This window comes from Suncus etruscus, chromosome 12, assembly GCF_024139225.1.
Source record: "Suncus etruscus isolate mSunEtr1 chromosome 12, mSunEtr1.pri.cur, whole genome shotgun sequence".
Classification (NCBI taxonomy): domain Eukaryota; kingdom Metazoa; phylum Chordata; class Mammalia; order Eulipotyphla; family Soricidae; genus Suncus; species Suncus etruscus.
In genome coordinates, this window is record NC_064859.1 from 22,612,912 (window position 1) to 22,635,808 (window position 22,897).

General features: G+C 35.3%; 1 protein-coding gene and 2 non-coding genes across 3 annotated transcripts in view; all 3 read left to right on the forward strand.

The window, feature by feature from the left end:
* The window catches only part of EXOC6B (exocyst complex component 6B), a 604,019-nt gene that overhangs the window by 360,277 nt on the left and 220,845 nt on the right, over nucleotides 1–22,897 (forward strand). The window contains exon 18 of the mRNA XM_049785045.1: nucleotides 11,791–11,970. Within this exon, the coding sequence (XP_049641002.1) occupies nucleotides 11,791–11,970 (180 nt within the window). The remainder of the gene's footprint in view (nucleotides 1–11,790; nucleotides 11,971–22,897) is intronic.
* On the forward strand, nucleotides 4,102–4,208 carry LOC126025160 (U6 spliceosomal RNA). The gene has a single exon (XR_007501205.1). It is a non-coding gene; the product is annotated as a U6 spliceosomal RNA (small nuclear RNA).
* On the forward strand, nucleotides 6,509–6,615 carry LOC126025161 (U6 spliceosomal RNA). The gene has a single exon (XR_007501206.1). It is a non-coding gene; the product is annotated as a U6 spliceosomal RNA (small nuclear RNA).

Genomic DNA, 22,897 nt, shown 5'->3' on the forward strand with positions numbered 1-22,897 from the left:
TCAAGACCTTTTCGAATTATGGCCAGAAGTCTTCCCAATGGAAGGCTTGTGTGTTTTGTTGTTAGTCCAACATTAAAATTGCTGAGGGAAAAGGAAAAGCAGACAGGAAGCCATAGGGGTTGATCAGCCAGTTAAATACTTAGTGAAGGAGAAATTTTGGTACCACTAAAGGTCATGTTGACAGTGCTTATTGGAAGCACTGATTGCCTAAAATTCAGTGAAAGTTTATTTTTACCAAAACTGTTTCAAGCCAGCTAAACCCAGAACTCAGCATAAACATGGCAATTATAACAGCTCTATGTTGTGTATTTTCCTAAGCTACTGTTTCCAGAAAACTTTCCCTTACAGATGGAAACCTTTATGCTGAGAAAAAGGCAAAAAGAATCAGGTCTTAAAGGTATTGCAATTTCCTTCTGTTTCCATCATAGATGACATAACAAAGCTGGCATTCTTAGTTTTCTTTATTTATAAGTATTCCTTTACTCTTACAAAATACAGTAAGTATATTTATTTATATCATTACAAAATTATTTATGTACCTACTACATAAGTCTTATATATAGAAATAAAAATTGGACTTAGGGTTTATGATCTATAGGGAAGAAAGTCTATATAATTTTTATAAAAATATTAAGTTCTCCCTGAGCACTGTCAAGTGTGACCCCCCCAAAAAAAAATTAAGTTTTGGGGCCGGAGCAGTGGTGCAAGCTGTACGACGTCTGTCTGCCTTGCATGCATGCACGGTTCGATTCCCCAGCATCCCTTATGGTCCCCCAAGCCAGGAGCGATTTCTGAGTGCATAGCCAGAAGTAACCCCTGAGTGTCACCTGGTGTGGCCCAATAACCAAAAAATAAAAAAATAAAAAAATTAAGTACTATAAAGACTATATAACAAAAAATAACATATAAAATAATTTTATTTTTTTGGTTATTATATACATTTTTAAAAAAGCATCTACCACATACTTGGCAATTTATAGGCATTAACATAATTGATTGCTTGAATGTACAGAGATAATATCTGGTAAGAGAACCAAAAATATTTTGTTAAGTTGTTAAGTAGTACGCAGTACTATTAAGTACAAAGTAGTACTAAGTACTACTAAGTACAAAATAGTACTAAGTACTACTAAGTACAAAATAGTACTAAGTACTACTAAGTACAAAGTAGTACTAAGAACTAGGAAGAAAAAGAAATGACCCAAATAAAATGAAAATGGAGTCGTTTATATATCTGATAGATAAGCATTACAGTAAAAAAGAAGTGTACAGTAAGTACTGGTTTGTTCAAGAAATAGCAGAAAGCCAAGTCTCCTGGCGATAGACCCTATTGGTGGAATGTTCAGTAAACCAGTGTCTAAAAGTAAATAAAAAAAGAGGAGAAGGGAGAGAGAGAGTGAGAGAGAGAGAGAGAAAGAAAGAGAGAGAGAGAGAGAGAGAGAGAGAGAGAGAGAGAGAGAGAGAGAGAGAGAGAGAGAGAGAGAGAGAGAGAGAGAAGGAAAATGTCTACCACAGAGGCAAGCAGTGGGGAAAAGTATTGGTGGTGAGGACACATTGGAGGTGGGAAATGTGCCTTATTAAAGGGTGTTATACATGTATAACAGAAATCCAATCATGAACAACTTTGTAATTGTAAAAAAATAATGGCTGGAGTTATTATGCAGAATTTATTAAATTATTGGCAATACTAAATAATTTTTTTTCTGAAATGAAATGTGAAGCTGTTAGATGATTCGGTGTGGTGGTGATGTGATTTACGTTTTAACAGTTTCCATTGATGCCATGTGGAAAATAAACACATTCTAGATTGTCATTTTTCCCCCCATGCTTGTAAACTGCCTGCTTTGTAGTAGGTCCTTAAAATAAGCTTGCTGGATCAATGAAGAATAAAATGTCTTTCTTTAATGTATTGTTCTGGAAGAGGGACTAATTTGTAGACTACTGAATAGTACATGTAAAAGACAATAGTTATTTGAAATATAGTGGTGGGTAGAAGAAATATAGTAAGGATAGTTTGAAGAATAGCCTAAGAGATAGTTTGGAGATGACAAGTTTATTGCCAGTTTATTAGGTTTATTTAAAAGAAAAGGGGGGGGTAGGGTGGATAGAATGAAAGATCATTTGAACTAAGTAATTTAAAAAAATTTGCTGTTCACTGAAATACTTGAATATTTTCAAGTCAGATTTCAAATTTTATTTTATTTATTGTCAAATAAAAACTAGAAAGAGTATTATACTTGGGGAGGAATTTTTTAATTGTATTTTATTGAAACCATTGTGATTTCAAAATCCTTTATAGTTGGATTTTAGACATACAGTGAATCAGGGCCAATCCTACCAAGTGTCAATTTCCCTCCACCAATGCTCCCAGAGTTTGTCCCAGGCCACCACCCTTTGCCCCCTAGCCTGCCAGTATAACAGGCCCATTCTAAGTTTAGATTGTTACAATTTGGGTCTCTTGATTCTGTTGTTATTGACTTTGGCTTGGATATTTAGTTCTGTCCTTTTTTTATCTCCACCAATGCACCTGAGATCACATGGCTCCTGGTCCCCATTTTTTCTTTATTTTTTCCCTTTTCTTAATTTTATAGGAAAATGCAGAAATATGAGGTAAAACAAAGTAATTTGTTCCCGAAGGTTCTATGAAAAAGGTAGCCTTATCTCAAAGATAATAAAAGGGGTGAATTTTTTTTTTTGCATAGGCACATAAAAATTGGAGAAAATAGAAAGAAAAAAAAATCTCTGACCTTAAAACAGGGTGTCTCAACCCATGATGCATCCTGCCATAAGACCAAATACAAGCTCTGTGCATACTAAGTTGACAACCCTAAAGTCTTCCTGCATGGTCTGGGCATACTAAATTATCAACCCCAAAGTCTTCCTTCATGGTCCCAGGAAAATTTTTCCTCAATCACGGTGTCATAGTCAGGCTTCAGTAATTAGAGATTTTGTTTTTTTGCACAGATCCTTTGTCGAAGTCGGGTTGTCATGAACTGTCTTCTGTTTTTATCTCACCTGTAGGTAGCAGAGAAGGGAAACCCACCCTGAAAGCAAGTTGTTAATTTTTCCAAGTCCTCAGGTGTCATATGAACCTATCCTGGAGCAAGTTAGTGCCAGGGCAGCAATACAGCCTTCCCCAGTAGAAGTTTGATTCCTAGTGCTGCTTAAAAAAAATGCCAGTTACAAAGATGGGATCCAAGACTCAGGGATGAACAGGTGATGTCCTGTTAACTAAAGCCTAAATCAAGTCACTATGACAAATTTCAGGGTGAAAGCCTCCCTCCTGCAATAAAAATGTTAGGAGTGCCTATCCCAATTAGATAAGAGCTTCTTTCTAAGATTTCCCCATTTTAATATGGCTATGCAAAAGGGAGCAGTGCCACAGGATAGACTGGTGCATATGGGGGTAAAAATAACAAGCTAAACAATCTTCTGTTACCTTGTTATGACAAGGACTCAGAACTTAAGAGAAACTTACATACTAGAATTTCCTACTAAATAAATAGGGAAAATTACATTTAGATAAGGAAATACACAATAAGAATTAAGTCTTCTAGTTTTGACATACTTAGTAGTTATCTACATAAATGTATTAAGTGCCAGAAATCCAAAGCTGGAGTTGAAATTTAGAATTTATTAGTATAAAGATATTTAATGCCATGGTATTGAATTTTTCTGGAAATTGAACACAGGTAGAGAAAAATTGTGGGGAATAAGCTTTAAATCAACAGGTAGATTCAGCAGCCTCTAATGAAAGAAACTAGAGAAGTCAAATGAATGGAACAATTTTTTGTATTTATTAATTAAAATATTAAAGTATTATATTAATGTGCTTATTAAGATAATTATTTAAAACATTATGTTAATAATTTAATTATTTTAAGCATTGTAAAAATGTCTGTACTTGAGTTGAAGAGGTATCTTTACATTAAGAGTATTTGCCTTGCCCTTGTATTTCATATGTGAGAACTTGATTTCCATCTCTGGTATTACAAAATAAAAATGGAAAAGAAAAAAACCACTGCTTGAACTGACTTACAACTTGAAAGCAGTCTCTATCAAAACTTTCAGTAGTAATTTTCCTTTGAAAAAGATGAAACAGTGCTTGCTTCGGCAGCACATATACTAAAATTGGAATGATACAGAGAAGATTAGCATGGCCCTTGTGCAAGGATGACACGCAAATTCATGAAGCATTCCATAAAAACAAAAAAAGAAAAAAAAAAAGAAAAAGATAAAACAGTCCTCAAAGTTGTGTTAAGCCACAGGCTATACATAATCAGTGCAATCCTGAGAAAGAAGAATGAAGCTGGAGATATCCTGCCTCATGATTTCAGATTTATATGACTTTATAAAGTCATATTAATCAAAACAAGATGCTATTGATATAAAAGTAGATATAGTATTTATTAAAGGAAAACAAATTAGAAAACATAAAGCCAATTAATCCAAAGCACAGGAGCATAGATTGCACATTCGAGAAAGGACTGATATATATAAACATATATATATATATATAATTTTATACCTCTTAGAATGTTTAGATTCATAAGACAACAGGTAACATATACTGACAAAATGGTGGCTCTTGTACACTATTGGTGAGAATGAGCAAGGGAAATGTACATCAGTAGGTCAGTGAGTAAAGGATGTGAACATACTTAAATATTTAATACCTGCACATATATACACATATACATGCACACAGTGGAATATTAGACTGATAAGAAAAATTTTAGATTTTGCAACATATATTGCAACAATGTGAAATAATCTACAGGGTGTTAGGCTGAGTGAAATTAGCCAACTGAAAATGACAAATACTGCAAGGCATTTGTAAAGGAAAATATTATAAGATGTAAACTTAAACAGAAAAAGAGTTGCCAGGGATTGGATCAGAAGGAAAGAGTGAATGGTTAGATTCAAGAAGACACAGTGTTCGATTATAGGATGAATATGATCTGAGTATTAATTGTAATATGGTGAGTTTAGTTGACAACCCTTTACTGTACGATTGAAATTTGCTAAGAAACTAGAAGTTAAATATTTTAACCAAAACCTTAACAAAACAGAAATATTTAAATAATTGTATTTAAAGTACCACGAATTACAAAGTTGATAGGTTTTAGCCATATAATATTTCAATACCAATTTGTCCACCTGTTTCAAACAACCCAGTTTAAAACCATTTCAACTTCCATCACCATTTCTCTGTAATCTCTCACTTTCCCCCACCTACCATCTTGATGGGCACATTATGAAGTTCAAAGGTTGCAATTAGATATCATGTTTTCAGTGTTATTTTGTATGTGCTTTGGATTTATAGCTCTACTACTCTCCCATATAACCAGTATAACCAAAGCCCAGATCCCTGTGCCCCCCAAAATTTCCTTTCTCCTCTTGCCTTGATTTCTTTCCTTCTCTGTCCTTCTCCTTCATAAACTATGGGGACAAGGGTGATCTAGGCACCCACTCCCTTAAGTACACTACATTTTCTCTCCCAGTTATCCTGTATATCTCAGATTAGTGAGATCATCTAGTGTTTGTCTTTCTTTGGCTTTTTTCATTCAATATAATATCTTCCAGTTCCAACCAGATTGCAGCAAATTGCTTGATTTCATTGTTCTTTGCAGCTGCATACTATTTCATCTTGTATACCACACAGTATACTTTATCTTCATAATCCATTAATTTAGTGTTGGGTACTATATCATAGCAATTATACTAAGTGTAGCAATGAATAATGGTGTACATATGTCCTTTTGAATGAATGAAACCAATGTATTTTATTTGATGAATGTATTGTTAACAGGACATAGGGAATCTTGTATAGTGTGAGTGCATATCTATTACATTATGTAATTTAAATTATTATTTCAGTTTTATTTATTAATTTATTTAAAAATATTTTAATTATTAAGGTAAAAAGTACAAAGATTCTCAAATAAAAAAGAAAGGAAGAAAAAAACAAAGATTCTCAACAAATAGAAAATTTTGCCAGAAAATAGGAGAAGGGATACTGCCTAATGCATGAATCCAATATTTTCATAATATCAAAGAGAAATTGCTGGAAAGGAAAGCTACAGACCAAAATGTTTCATGAATATCAATGCAAAAATTCTCAACAAAGTATAGACAAATTAAATCCAATAATTTATCTAAAGAATTATGCTCTAGGGAACAGAGAGGTAATACAGTGGGTAAGGTGCTTCCCTTGCATATGGGCAATGTATATTTTATCCTAGTGCCACATGATGTTCTTCTAAGCCCTGCCATAAATGATCCCTAGCAGTACAAAACCAGCTGTGAACTCTGAGCTCAGCTGTATTTTCCCCCCAAACAGAAAGAAACCAAAAAGTATTTTAATTTATCACTACCTGTATTTGTTCCAGATTTGCAAAGTTTACTCACACATTCATAAATCATTTGATGTAATTTTATCAGTAGAGACAGAGGAAATATTAGACAAAATATAGCATCTACCTATGATTAAAAATTCTCAGCAAATGTGCTCGCTTCGGCAACACATATACTAAAATTGGAATAATACAGAGAGGATTAGCATGGCCCCTGTGCAAGGATGACATGCAAATTCGTGAAGTGTTTCATATTAAAAAAAAATCTCAGCATACAAGAATGGAGAGGATCTTTATCAAGTTGATAAAGAGCAATTACAAGAAATTTTATAGCTGACATCATACTTAGTAGTGAGAAACTAGAAATATCCTGCTAACAAGGAAGAAGGCAAGAGTATGTATCCTCTTACATTATCCCTGTGCACTAGCCAGTAAGACAAAAATTAAAGTTTGGCATACTTGGGAAGTACACACAAAACTGTTTACATGAATAATGACATTTTCTAACAAAAAATACTGAAGAGCTAACAGTAAAACTATGGGAAATAATAAGTAAAGCAGGGTTCAAGATAACACATGAAAGTATTTTACTTTTTTATATGCCTGTGATTAGAATTTCTGTTTGAAATTAAGAACACAGTACCAGCGACTGGAGAGATAACACATCGATAGGGCGTTTGCAAACGCCCTGCACACAGCTGATCCAGGATGGACGATGGTTCACATCCTGGCATCCCATATGGTCGCCTGTGCCTGCCAGGAGCAATTTCTGAGTGCAGAGCCAGGAGTAACTCTTGAGCACTGCAGGGTGTGACCCAAAACACAAAACCAAGAGATAAAGAGATAAAAACTATGATTAAGGCACTAACCTTGTATGTATCCAACACAGTTCAATGCTCAGCATCACATAATATGGCCAGAAGTTACTTATGAACAGTTAAGAATAGCCACCAAGCACTGCTGGGAGCAGTCCCTTAGCCAAAAATAACAAACTCCCAATAATATTATTTATATTAACATATTCCAATGAGAAAGGGATAGACATCTTACATGAGCTATGTAAGAAAATGTGAAACTGGGGCCGGAGCGATAGAACAGCGGGTAGGGTGCTTGCCTTGCACGCGCTCGACCTGAGTTCGGTCACCGGCATCCCACATGGCCCCCCGTGCATGCCAGGAAGGCGTCCTGAGCAAAGCTAGGAAGAGCCCCTGAGCATAGCCGGGTGTGGTTAAAAAAAAAAGACAAAAAAAAAAAAAAGGAAAAAAAAAAAAAGAAAATGTGAAACTGATGAAAAATAAAAAAATCTTAATAAATGATTACATTGTCTATGCTCATGGATTTTAAAAACTAAAAATAATATTATTTTAGAGGACCTATATCCAGCAGTGCTTAGGAATTACTCATGAATTCCAGTGCTCTGGAATTACTGCTCTGGGGCTCTAGGGACCATAGTGTAGGGATTGAAATTAGGGCAGCTACATGCAAGGCAGCTACTTGACTCTGGCTCAAAATTCAAAATTTTATCATTGGTTCTTTCCAAATTGATGAATAGATTCATTACAATTCAAACCCTAGCAAATTATTCAGTGGATATCAATAAGCTGATTCTAAAGTTCTTATCACATGGCATAGTTCCCAGTGAAGCTAATGCAATAGTAAATGAAAACACCATTAGAAAATTGACCCTATCTTATTTCAAGACTATTCAAGACAATATGATATTGACAAATGAATAATATACTGAGCAGGAGAAATAACCAGGAGCCCAGAAGCAGACCCACACAAATAAGATCAAGTGTCATATAATGACATTTCAGTCAACAAGAGATCACATGCAGAAGGCTATACCATCTAGCTTTGCATAATTATACTCTATGATGTTGACATACCAACAAAATCGTGAAAGAGGACGCATTCTCAAAACATCACCATAATAAAGTGATGGTTGGCTCTAGTGCCAAATAGTAACTTGACAAGGAGCAAAAACAACCAGGAACTAAATCTTTGAAATATATGGTTTTGGAATTACTGAATACTCATATTAAAAGGAAAAGAAAAATGAATCTAAACACAGATGTTACATTTTCACAAAGATTAACTTTAAAAGATTAATAGAGTAGTTAGCAAAATTTATTTGGCTTACCACCCCTTTGCCAGAAAAAAAATCATTCAGTGCTCTCCTTGAAATTTACCTTCTTTAAGTAAACAGTAAATATTTGCATCTATTATGATCTCCTTCCAGTGCCCTCCCCTACCAGGAACAGTATTGCCCTTTGGAAAAACACTGCACTCACAACGTGATTAAAAACAATGTGATTACAATCTCAATACAAAATAAGAAAATCATAATTATCTTAGCTTTGATAAGGACATTTTAGTTATGACACCAACAAATGACTCATCAAGGGAAATTTGATATATTTGGACTTCATGAAAATGAAAGATTGCTCTCAAGAACATTGCTAGAGAATGAAGACAAGCAAGACATTAAGAGAAAATATTTTTCAAATGCATTTCTGGTAAAGGAGTTATATCCAAAATATACAAAACAAACACAAAAAAACAACCCTGGTAAACAGCAATAGTAAAACAAATAACCTGATTCTAAACACGGGCTGAAAATTTGATCAGAAAGCTCGCAATTGCAAATTAAAACAATAATGAGATCGAGATAGATAGTCCTACATAATTACAACAGTGGCCCAAATCCAAAACTCTGACAAATGAAGTGCTGGGGGTGGAAAACCCAGCTCATTCTTTTGAGTACTAATGCAAAATTGTACTGTCATTTTGGAAGATAGTTGATCACGATCTTCTAACAATAAATGTAGATAATCTTACAATGCAATCTACCAGTCTTGTTTTTTGATATTACCCAGGTGAGTTGAGCACTTGAGCCACACAAAAGCTTACACATAAATGTTTAGAGCCATTTTATTCATAAATTGCCAAAACTTGTAAGCTACCATGATATCCTTTGATGGCTAAGTGATTTAAGATGTCCTTTGATGGTTAAGTGACTTTTTTTTTTTTTTTATAAAATGCCTGTAAGAACACTGGACAATAGAGTGTTATACTGTGTTGAGAATAAATGGATTCTTGGGTCTTAGAAAGACCTGGAAGAACTTTACGTGCAATACTAAGTAAAAAAATACAATCTGAAAATACCATATGATTTCTAACTGTCTGACATTCTGGAAAAGACAAATAATGGGAAAAATTAAAAGCTCATTAGTGGCCAGAATTTTGGGGATGAGTAAAAGAGATGAACAGATAGAGCAGAGTGGATTTTTAAGTAAGTGAATCTATTTTATATAGTTCTGTAATGGTGAATACATGATAAACATTTATTAATATTCATAATACCATACATCACAAAAGTAAACCTTAATAAAAATATGGACTTATTGACTTTAATAAATGCAAATATTGGTTGACTAGCTGTGACAAATGTTCCACATTAATGCAAGATATTTAAATAGGAGAGACAGTGAGAGAAAGTAGAAAGAAAAACACAATTTTCTTTTGAGAAAAACTCAATTTTTCTCTAAGCCTAAATTTCTAAAAAAAAAATCAATATCTAGTAATGAAAAGAAAATTACACTCAATGGAAACTTATGGACAATATTTTATTATCTTGAATCAAGGAGTTTCCATTAAACATTGTTTTCATAAATATATTCAATGCCTATATTATAGTATACAAATATATTGCAAAATTATGCAGTATTAAAGTGAAAATAGAAAAGGAGGTATAAATTAGAAGTTTAGGAATTAAATTTTATAGATTATAGTGACTGTGAAGTAAAGAATAGAATTAGGTATGTTGTTTATAGGTATGCCGTGTCTCTGTTTTGGCATCTACTGTAGAGGATGATAAATCTGTTTCTGGTGGGGGCCAGAGAGATGGCATGGAGGTAGGGTGTTTGCCTTGCCTGCAGAAGGATGGTGGTTCAAATCCTGGCATCCCTTAAGGTCCCCCGAGCCTGCCAGGAGTAAGCCCTGTGCGCTGCCAAGTGTGACCCAAAAAACAAACAAACAAAAAAAAATCTGTTTCTGGACCTACTAAGTTCAAAATTTCTGTCAGTTATATTGCTCTGGGAACAATCAGACATATGGGTTTTTCATGTCAGCTAGAGAAATTGAGGAAATTAGAGGCCAGAAAAAGTAGAGAGGAGAAAGTCACATAACGTAAGTCAAAGGAAAAGAGTTCTATGGCTGAAGTCTTAGCGCAAAAGTTAAATACTTGTCTTGGTTGTAGGCAGCCCTAGTTCAATATCCAGTACTACTATGGTCCCTCAAACAAGCTTAGGTCCTGAGACCTAAAACTATCCCTCAAAGTATGGTTTTGGTTGAAATTTTGGTTGGGGGAGAGCAACATCCTGCTTGGGGCTTAATTTTGAGCAGTGAGGAATTAAGGATCACTCTTGGCAGTGCTGGAGGATGATATGGTGTGCTGGCAATTCAACCTTGGGCTGGTACACATTGGATGTTTCCCAAATAGTTTCCCAAACTCATTTTGCTGTTGAACAGAATTTTGCTTTGCTTTTGTTTTGGGACCATACTAGGTGTTGCTCAGAGCATATCCCTTGCTCTGCACTCAGGGATCACTCCTGGTAGGGCTCAGTAGACCATATAGGATGAATCTGCTGTGTGCAAGGCAAGCACCCTACCCACTATACTATTGTTCTGCCCCTGTTTTAGTGTATATCTATATACTGAACCAATATATAAAAAATATAAAAACCAATATATATATATTGGTTTTGGGGTCATAGCTGGTGATGCTCAGGGGTCACTCCTGGTTATACGCTCAGAAATCACTCCTGGCTTGGGAGACCATGTGGGATTGAACGCAGGTTCTTCCTGGGTCAGCTGCATGCAAGGCAAAACGCCCTACCTCTGTGCTATCACTCCAGCCCCATCAGTATATTTTTTTAAAGTATGTTTTTACTTAGAATATATTTTAGGGAACTCAAAGTATATAAATTTTTGAAGAAGCATGATAAAGAATTAGAGGTAGGCTAGTGAATAGTGAGAAAATATAAGTTGAATGCTTAAGATATAAGAAAAGTGAAGAGAGAAGATTTAGAGAGGATTATATTAAATGAAGGGAGATTTTTGAGTCCTAGAGGATATGACAGTTTGTCAGATCCTGAGAGTGGGTGTAGTTTTGGACAAAGAAAAGAAAGTAGAATGCTGATAGCTGAGAGCAGTGAAGGCAGTTTCTCTGTTTAGTGAAGCAAAATAATAATTTGTCTTGCAGACACAAAATACAAAAGACTCTCCTCTGCTTTTGAAAAAAAAAAGAGTGAATTTAATTAATGTGGTATTACTTAATATTCCCACTTCTGTTCCTTCCTGAGATGTATTCAAGCATAAGTTCTTTTTCACATTGAAAGTCTGAATGAGCTTTCAATTTGCTGTTTCACAGGATGCCAGACATGCAGCTGAAGAGGAAATTTATACCAACTTAAACCAGAAGATCGACCAGTTCTTACAGCTGGCTGATTATGACTGGGTGACAGGAGATTTGGACAACAAAGCTAGTGACTACCTAGTTGACCTCATTGCCTTCTTGCGAAGCACCTTTGCTGTTTTCACACACCTGCCTGTAAGTGACAGTTGCTTTTTTCTGTACATCCTGTTGAAAAGAAAGCCCTTGAAATCTGGTTTGGGGGCATCATAGAAATCGGGGTGATGCCTTGTATGTACCAACTCTGGCTTGATCCCTAGCACTACAGTGATTCCCAAATATCACTGGTTCTGGCCCCTGAGGCCTCCTAAGCATGTTCTCTGGTTCTATTGCTACAGAGCACAACCATCACTGCATTCTTGGGCCTGTACTACTGTGTTGACTGTTTATCACTGTCAGGGCCCTCAGGCCACCTAAACTCTGCTTGAAAAATCCTCAATCCCCCAAAAATCTGATTTGGAGGCTGAGGATATAACTGAGGCGGTAGAGTCACATGTCTGAATTTGTTCCCCAGGCATGCATTCCCACCCCCAGCTATAAATTATCATCCTATTTCCAAACCTTCCCATTGTTTTTCATTGATGTTTGTATAGTATTTATTGTGAGTATAATTTTTCCCATCATGTCTATTTGCATTACTCTAATGATTTGTATAGGCCCATATAGCATTGAACGTATCATGTAGAAGTAGAGGAATAAACTGGAGTTAGAATCCAAAATCTATATCTTTGGTTATAATGTTTCCATTTTCTTATAATAACCTCAAATTCTCTGATGAAATTTTCTATTTTTTTTAATTTTCTTGAACATATTAACTGATCATTTAAAAATTATTGTTTACCTGATTTCAAGTTCCTTTGGATATTACTGCAAATGTAAGCAACTATTTGAGGTACATAGAAAGAAATAGCTAATTTTGTATGAACATTAATGATTCTGGCACATGGATAGAATTCATCACTGCTATTTTTATGATATCTAGTTAATTTAGATTATTTTAAATACTAACATTCATTCTAAGGAATCACAGTGCAGGTAGACAGTTGGATTAGAAATGAGCTTTGACATCAATTTTATTTCCTGATGATGTGAAGACATGAAGATATAAAATAAGATCTTTGGTGTTAGTTTTATGGAAAGCGACATGGCTCTTCTTTCAATTTTTTATTTTTTGGATTTTGGTTTTTGGATCACACCCAGCAGTGCTCAGGGGTTACTTCTGCTCAGAAATAACTCCTGGCAGGCTCGGGGGAACATATGGGATGCCGGGATTCGAACCACTGTCCTTCTACATGCAAGGCAAACACCATACCTCCCTGCTATCTCTCCAGCCCCTTCTTTCGGATTTTTAAGAAAATGAAACAACTAAATGGGGGTTGTAGAGATAGTACAGTGGTAAGGTGCTAGCCTTGCATGCTGCTGACACAGCTTCAATCCCCAATATGGTTCCTTGAACATCACCAACAGGGATCCCTGAGGACAGAGCATGTAGTAAGTTCTAATCCTGCTAGGGATGGTCCCAAACCAAAACAAACCAACTCCAGTCAAACAACAAAAAATGTTAACCAAATAATAGAGAAAATAAAACAGTAAAGTCATTGTTTATTCACATGTATGTAGCTCAGTGTTATAGTACTTGACATTCATGTGTGTGGCCCTGGGTTTGATTCCTGATGCTGTGAGAGAGGAAAGGAAGGAAAAACGAAAGAGGAAAGAAAAGAGTGAGGGAGAAGGGAGGGAGGAGGAATAAAGGGTGGAAGGGAAGGAGGGAGGAGGAAGAGAAAGAGGAAGGGAAGAAGGAGGTAGGAAGAAATGGAGGAGGGGTGAAAATGAAAGGAGGGAGGAGGAAAAAAGGTTTGAGGTAGGGAGAGAAAAAGATAAGAGAAGGAAAGGAGGAAGTAACAGGGAGGGAGGGAGGACAGGAAGGAAGAAGCAAGGAAGTAAGGAAGGGAAGAATGATGGAAGGAAGAGAAAAAGGAAGTAAAGTCTCATTGGCCAGAGAGGAAGCTCAGTTCAAAGGGCACATATATGTTTTACTAATATATATGGTAGCACCTTGTGTGTGTGTGTGTGTGTGTGTGTGTGTGTGTATAATTGGATTTGTTTCTGTGATTTTTCTCCCTTGTTTTTAGTCATGGACCATCTCTTCCTCCTCCTCCTCCTCCTCCTCCTCCTACTACTATTACTACTACTACTACTACTACTACTACTACTACTACTACTACTACTACTACTGTGTAGTTGTCAATGTTTTTAGAATATGTAGAGTTCAGTTAATGTCATCTTCCACCAATATTTCCCTTTTGTTCATTCTTTCCCTTCTAAGTAGGTAGAGTGAATGTTGGGTTTTGTTCACACCTCATCACTGAATACGTCATGGGCTTATCTGGATCAAGCATGGTTGCTATTGCAATGTGCCTTTCATTTGCTTCTGTTGCTAGGATATGGTTCTTTTGAGCTTTTAATGAGAGTCTCCCTTGTCATTTCGTCTTCAACATCTAAAGGACTCTGGAACTTTTCATATTTCAGAGAAGTCTTATCTCTTCATCCATCTGCCTTCTTCAACTTGAGAAGCTTGCGGGTGCTTTGTGATGGACTTTATATTGGTTAGTAATCACCATCAGGGAGAAAAATTACTGAAAATTGTCATTGTCAATTCCCCACTCCTTCAAAGGCTCTAATTCCTATTTGAGATTCCCATGTATCTTTCTACTATAGAATCTTTTTCTCTAAAACATTGTACTTAGCCTTTTGAAAGTTTTGGCTTAAGTACTTATTTTGCTTCACCAGTGTAGCTGTAGAATTCATAAAATAAGGAAATTTGCCCACAAGTCTTCAGTTGTGGCATATCAGTCTTCTGGAAGCAACAAAATTCAGTAAATTTTCTTTCAGTCCTTATAACTATTTTCTGCCTGGATCTAACCCAAATTCTCAGTCTGTTGCTATGAGTAAATTCAACAAAGTCCCTCAAGATCATTTGTAGCTCAAGATCATTTGTAGCAGAGTAGCTACTCTGCTCATCTTTAAAAGGTTTTTTATCTCTACAATCTTATTCCTATTAGTAGTCATTTCTTCATAGCCTGCTGGTATCTCTATGTGCTGCCATTACTAGTTCCTAGTAGAAACATTGGCCTGCAGACAACTAGGTTATTTTATTCAGCCTTATTTGAATCTATATACATATGTAACATAAAAGAGAAAATCGAAAATTGTTGTTACAATTATGGAGAAAATATGAAATAAAAAGTTTAGCAAACCAATTCAAAAGAGTTTAAAATTAACTATTTAACACTAGTATATGGGATTTATCTTATAATGCAAAGATGGTTTGATATTTTAAAATCTATTGTCATAATATGTAGATAGACATCATATTATATTATAATCTTATATATATTGTCATTGTGAAGTATAGGGGATAAAAGGAGGCATTGTGTAGCAAAGCATTTTGCAACCAGAGTTCATTCAACCTCCTGTAGCTTCCTGGGATAGTACAAGGAGAATGCAGGTGAAAATTGTGTAAAATGGGGTCTCACAGCATAAGCACAAGGTGTCAACCAGGAAGTGGACAGGAAGTGGGAGACCATAGGAAGGAAACAAAGTTTGAAGAAACCATAGTCTGGAAAAGTTTGATAAACACCAATCTAACATCTAGCCTGTATTCCTGATTTAAAAAAATCTTCTAAAATGCAAGTAGCTTAATATTTCAACAGCAAAATACAGAGCATCACATGAAATTTCACAGCAACCGTGTATTTAGTAGTCAAACTCTAAAATAATTTGGTTTGCATTAGCAGCGAAATTATGGTAAAGAGGTTAGAAAGATAGTTTATGGGTTAAAGTCCATGTTTTACATGTGGCCAACGCTGCTTTAGCATGAAGCACTACAAAATCCCCAGGCATCACTCTAAGGATACTTGTGCCCCCAAGGCTCTGACCTTAAGGCCATCACCAAGTATGGCCTGGGTAATCCTAACCTTTTTAGGGTTCAAGCAGTACTGTACCATAAGGAAATAAATAAATTAAAACTATTATAATGAGCTATAAACAATGCTAATTGCATAACCTAAAAAAGTCATTTGAAAAACATAGGACTTTAGTGTGTTATATAGCTAAAGTCATCTTGGTAGGTGGACATTTTCTATATTTATCTTCCTTGCTTTTTAACTTTATTATTCTTGTTTGTTTTTTGGGGGGTTATATGCAGCATTTCTCAGGACTTACTCATTTCTTTGCAGGCAGGAATTACTCCTGTCAGTGCTTGGGGGACCATATGGGAAGTAAGGAATTGAACCCAGTTGGCCTAGTGCCAGACAAATTTGCACTATATATAGTATGCCCTGCTATACTATATTTTCAGCCCAACATTTTTATTCTTAATGATAAAGATAACATCCTAATAAATGTTTTTATATCAGTCATATTATACAGCAGTTTCTATGTACAAATTAGGTATAATATGTCAACTATATTTATTCTATTCTGTCAATTTTGAAATAATACCATGAATTAAATTCATGTTTGCTAAATGAAAGTGTATGCAGTTTCTGTCTTTGGAGTTGTGACCTTTCTTGCATGGTTCTACTGTAAGCAATTAATTGAGAATTTTTTCTTATTTCTTCTCAGCTTACCTATTGCTTACCTACATACTATAATCTCTAAGAATGTATTTAGTTTATGATATCATTCAGAACCACCTATTATGCCACATTAAATTGGGAACTAATTCTTAGCCTTACATTTCCAATATTGCTTCTTCATAAAGATTTTCTGAACTCACACTTTCAGAAAAGTAGTTGTATTCACCAAACTTTCATTAAATTAGTGTAACTTATAAAATGTTCACTTTTTCTGAATTGCCACAGACAGCAAAATAAATTGTTGCTTATTTTTGCTGTTTCCCAACATGTTAGGTAATTTCTCTCAGGCATTCCACATTAGTAAAATATATGAGCAAAGCAGAGTTGTTTCAAAAAGCTGTCCTTGTACTTTGTACATGGTTAGCAAAAGATGATAGGAGAAGTATCTCTTTCTAGAAAAAACTAACACAAATATAACCAAGGCAACATGTCCATGTCAGTTATTGGAGAAAGACAGAAGGTGGGGGCGGAGACAGACAGACAGACAGAGCTTGAGACAGAGAAAGACAAAAAACAGAGAGAAAGAAGAGAGACAGAGAAAGACATAAATCTGTGTCAGTTTTTGAAGGTATGGAGGGTGGTTTGGGAGAAAAATTTTGACAGTGAATAATGGATAACTTATTGAAATTTGTAAATGTTTTTCTCCTGAAAATTTTGATGACCAACATGATATACCTATTTTAATGAGATATTCAGATATAACTTGACTAGTAAAGTTTTCCTTTGAATTTTAAAATCTTGCTGTGTCTTATAAGGTAACAACAAATGAGAGAAACACACAGCATTTTTTCCATTCTCTAGTTGTCCAGTTTACAATCACATGGACAGTATCCATTTTGCATGCTCCTGGTAAGAGCATACTTTTGAGAATTTATCCTTGATAATTATCTTTCAGAAATGCTTGAGAGAGAGAGGAAATGCTGTCTCAAGTAACAGACTGAGAGGAGGGAATCCTGAATTTGTTTTCTCTGTCTGCTGTTAATGTTAATTTATATGACCTGGGGCAAGATCTCTTTTACTCCACTTCTTTTAGCCTGGGTTTCTTTGTCTAAAAATACAATGAGACCTGAGCCTGTCCTTCCTTCCCAGGAAGTCTGTTGATGAACCATCTCTAAGGGAAAGTTATTTTCTACATACAAGTTCCTGAAATTCTTCCTGTCTAAACCCTTTATAACTGACATTTCTCTGAGCGCTCCATTTAATTCTGTGAACAGCCATCACAAGGCCAACCAATTGCACTATTTAGAAAATGATAGTGCCTTCCCATAAAAATGCAAAATCTCTGTGGTCATAAAGACTTGGCATAAGTTGACCCCAACTAACTTTGTCTTTTCTTTCCCTCATTTTTGTTATTGCCCAAGTTACTTCTCCCAAATAGAATCAATGTTTTTGTTTGTTTGTTTGTTTTGTTTTTGGGTCACACCCAGCTGCACTCAGGGGTTACTCCTGGCTCTATGCTCAGAAATTGCTCCTGGCAGGTTCCAGGGACCATATGGGATGCCGGGATTCGAACCACCGACCTTCTGCATGCAAGGCAAACGCTTTACCTCCATGCTATTTCTCTGGCCCCAAGAATCAATGTTCTTTGCTAAACACATCCAAGTATTTTTTCTATTTATTTCAGGCCTTATTGTTTATATATTGCCTCCAGTTTCTTTCCATAAACAGGATGTATTGATAACTTACCTGCCCTTCAAGGCCAATGCAGATCCCTTCCAGGAAGCCTTCTTTAGGCCTGCTTAGTGTGTCACATCTTCTTTTGTTATGACACTTAGCCTGATTCTACTTTGGATGTCATTTCTGTGTGTACTTAGAGAAAAGGAAGGGTGGTGATTGAAAAAGCACTGACTGGGTTTCCCGATATTGTACATTATCTATCTTCTCCATTAATTGAAGGCTCAAGTTTGAGTCAGATAACATGAATTCAGGGAAGTTATGCACATTGTTAAAGAATACAGCAAATTGGTGGCAGAGTTGGGTTTCTTTCTTCTTTAGTATGCCAGGGACCTTCTGTCCCCGGGGAGGCTCAGTGAACTATGTGGTGTCAGGCGTATACAAAGCATGTGCCTTAAATCCTGTACTATCTTCCTGGCTTTAGAGTCATGTTTAAAGAGATCATAAAGCTTTGCCATTATAACCTCCATTAATATACCTACTAGATTGCACATTATGAACTCTGGCTAGACATCTAGTCTTACTCAAGTGCAGTATCTTAAGTGAAATTGAGCTCAGTAAGGGTTTTTAGGAGTTTAATTATTTTGTATAATAAAGTAGATTCTTACCTGGGTTGAAACCATTTTGGGGCCATGTATTTCATTAAAAGTAACTATTTTTAAAGGTCATAAATAGTTATTTTGTAACAAGGATCAAAAGCTTGTTTGGATTAGAATTTTAAATCAGTTTCTCTTCCATATTCTTTTGTGTTTCCACAGATAAAGATCATTGTTTTTCAAATGATAGAATTTCAGTTGCAAAGAACTTATATTAGTATACACTTTATAATATTCAAATTTCTGTTTAGTTATTATTTCACAGAATTTCTAATATAAACAGTATGTCATATGGGTAGCTCTTATTTTCCCCATCTGACACATGTAGAAACTAAAATCTACTGTGGTTTTAACCAAGGTCAGAAAAAATGGATCAGTAATGGGAATTAATCCTAGGTGTTTTTAATATTTTTTCCCCTTTTACTATTTACTATGCTTCTTTCACTATAGAAAACTTTCAGTATTTAATGATACCTGCTATTTTGACTGCTATATGTGTATCAAATGTCTACTTTCTCTTTCTCTCTCTCGCTCACATTCTCTATGTGAAATTGTTCAAGGAAAAATGAGCATACATGTGTATATAAATGCATAGATGTGTGTATGCATGTATATATATACTCCCATGCATATTTAGTTTATATTCTTACAAAAAATACTATTCCACCATGTTGCATATATGAAAAGAAGGCAAAGGCACATTTACTGACATGTTAAATATTACTTGTGGCAGAGAGATGGTTCAAGGGCTAGGTGCATGCTTTGCATGTGGCCAACCTGCTTGGTTTGATCCCTGGCACCCTTGGCGATTTCCCAAGTGCATCACTAGATACAGCTCTGGAGCTGGAGTGGCCAAGGAATTCTCTAGCATCTCAGCTCCGAGCTGAGTACCAGGTCCTCAAACCCTTACACTGAATCTCCAGCTTGGTTGGCAGAGAATATTTGGGAGGGTCCCTGAGCACCACTTGACAGTTTCTCCCCTTTGTCTTTTCAAGATAAAAACTTGTCAGTGATCACTTATCTCAAGGCAGTGGATCTGGAGCATAAACTGCTAGCTCATATTCTCTTCCCTTTAGGCAATACTACCTGTGCATCAGGAACATTAGGCTGTATTTTATGGGCCACCATTTAAATAGCATTTCCTCTATGAGCTTCTTAGTATATTTTGTTAGTTACAATGACTAAAATTTCAGTCATTATAACAAGAGTAATTCCTACTAGGGGAAACTAAGTATAATAATGTGTCCATAAGGTAGAAACTATTCTTTGATGGTAATTATACCAGTGAATTATATTTTAACCCATTTTGTTTCCTTTCTGACTCTGCAGAAATTCTCATTTATTAACAATAATACTTCTCTAAGTCAGTCCAATACTCATCTTCTGGAACACAGTAGAGAAGTTCCAGGTGTCCTTAAGGGACAAGAAGCCTCAGAGACTTTAGAACATCAACCAAATATTTTTTCAAATTTATAAGTTCCATTCTAAAAGGAATTTTTTAAATCCCATTAATGGAGCAGAAATGGAAGATTTACCAATGACTTCCATAAATAAGTTATCTATTTTTTGTTTGTTTTGTTGGGTTTTTTTTTTTTTTTTTTTGCCCTCACCCATTTGACGCTCAGGGGTTACTCCTGGCTATGCACTCAGATATTGTCCCTGGCTTGGGGGAACCATATGGGATGCTGGGGGATCGAACCGCGGTTTGTCATAGGCTAGAGCTTGCAATGCAGATGCCTTACCTCTAGCAGAACCTCTCCAGCCCCTATTTTTCTGTGATTGATATGTGATTGAGCCTCTCTGAAATGAACAATTTAACTCTTAAATAGTGTGGCATTTATGTTGTGAGTTTAATCTATTAGCAGTTTGATATTTCTTCAGAGCTATTATTATGTGTTATTTCTATTATTTTCTCTGTAAAAACCATTGCCACCAACATCCCTGGCTATATTTTCTGAAGGCATTCAGACAGTACTGCTTTGCCTCATTACTGATATTGCTTTTTGGATCATTTCATACTGTTATAACTATGAAATAAAGAAATAAGATTTTTTTTTGGTTTATTATGGAGACCGAGCCAATGGTGCTCAGGAGTCACTCCTGGCTCTGCATTAAGAACTCATTCCTGATAGACTCAGACTATATGGGATACTGAGATTAAAACTGGGTTAGCCGCATGCACTTCAAGTGCCCTGTATCTCCTTGGTTCCAAGATTAAGAATGTTTAATTTCAAAATCTAAGAGCCATTTGCTTCTAACACTATTTTGGTAATGAAATAAGGTAGAAAATAAGGATAACCTAGAATTTAAATGTCACAAAATCCAGGAATTCTAAGTCTCCATTTCTGATAGGTACCTAGAGACCATACTATCAAAATTGGGGGGGGGAGTACATGGCAGTGCTCATGGTCACTCCTGACTCTATTCAGGAGTTACTTCTGATGGTGCTTGGGATATGAGATGACCATATAGGATGCTTGGAATTGAACATGGCTTGGTTGCATGCAAGGCAAACACCCTACTCACTGTACTATTGCTTTGGCCCGTTTATGATAAATTTTTATATCTGGCTTATAATATCTTGAATACCTTTGTGAAGTGGAGAGTGTTGTCTCATTGTTCTTGAGATGCTTAAATGCTAGGTATTTTCTTAAGAAGAAAACAACTAAATTTTGCTTATAAGTGCAAATAATTTAAGACAACCAGCCCTATATAAAAAACAAGTAAATATCTATGTAAAGATACAAGAGAAAGAGCCCCACTCCTCTGGATTCTTCTTGGGTTGGTCAGCTAATAAAAATAGAATCAGACATGTTAACAAAGGAAGTATCTGTTTTATACCATTGCATGGTAAAGATATAGTCTTTATTGTGCAGGTTCTTTTCTGGATCAGGGTGATTGAATGTGGTGTAAGTCCTTAAGCAAGGTGAGATGGTGGGCTCTAGAGACTGTGTAGGGAGGGATAACTTTTATCTCTAAAAGAAAAGACATTTCTCAGCAAAAGAAGACTTGTTTACTGATAATCTTAACCTGAATGTTAGCTATGCCCACGATACCCTTAAATGATATTTTTTCCTTCTAGATCATTTGAAGGAACAGTTTTCAAGTCTTTACTTCTCCTTAGCATCATGATCACCATTGTTCTTAGTTAAAAATAACCTGCATGCCAACGAAGATTATTTTGAAGAGGGCAACTCTCAGAATTCTGGGGTGGTCTGATTTGGGCATTTTGAGTTCCCCAAAATATATTATTGTTCAATAAATTATTATGCATTTTACTAGTCCATTGCCTTAACCACTCAGCCATGACTACATTATTATGCATTTTACAAAAGAACTAATTTTATAGAGGTCATAGTGAAATTAACATAGTATATTTGCATGTTGGTTTTAATAAGACAGACCTGAAATTTATATCAGTTAATGTTATTAATATAAAAATTAAAATATGTTTTATGAACATCAAATTAATTTTGAACTATTTCTACCATAATATTAAATTGGAAGAAGCAGAATGAAAATTTAATAAAAAATGATTATAAGAGATGATTGAAATAAAAACACTAAGAGGAAAAAGTTTGAGGGGAAAAGTTCACCAGGAAATACGTCAAATGTAAATAATTGGGTTGGTGGCATGGCTTCCTATTGTTTTCAGAATTGTCAGTATTTTTTCATTTTGGGTTTGAGCATTAAAATTATTTAAGTATTTCCTTTAATAAAATTTTAAATATGTATAGTAGTTCTTACAGTTTAGATTTGCCTCAGCACAAATTACAATTGTCAAGGGGAAAAATCCATATTTTGGGGGCTTTTAGTGTGTAGGTCTCCTTAATTTAATTGATTTTATTCTGCAAAATCACCCTTTTTTATATACTATAGTAGTTTAATTATTGCCTATGATCATACAAAATAAGAGATGGTAAAACTGATTTGTATTGGTGTCTCTCATGACAAGCCCGTGCATTTTTTTCCAATTTCTAAAGGAAATTAGAAAATTAGAGACTAATTTCTAAAGGAAGAATTTAAGTGCTGTGGAATTGAGATGTTCTAGCAAAGTTACAGGCATAAGCATGATACAGTTTATCATAACTAAAGACAATTGAGAGCATGCCATCATTGTAAGAGGAAAGGAGGAACTAAATAAAGAATGTTTGT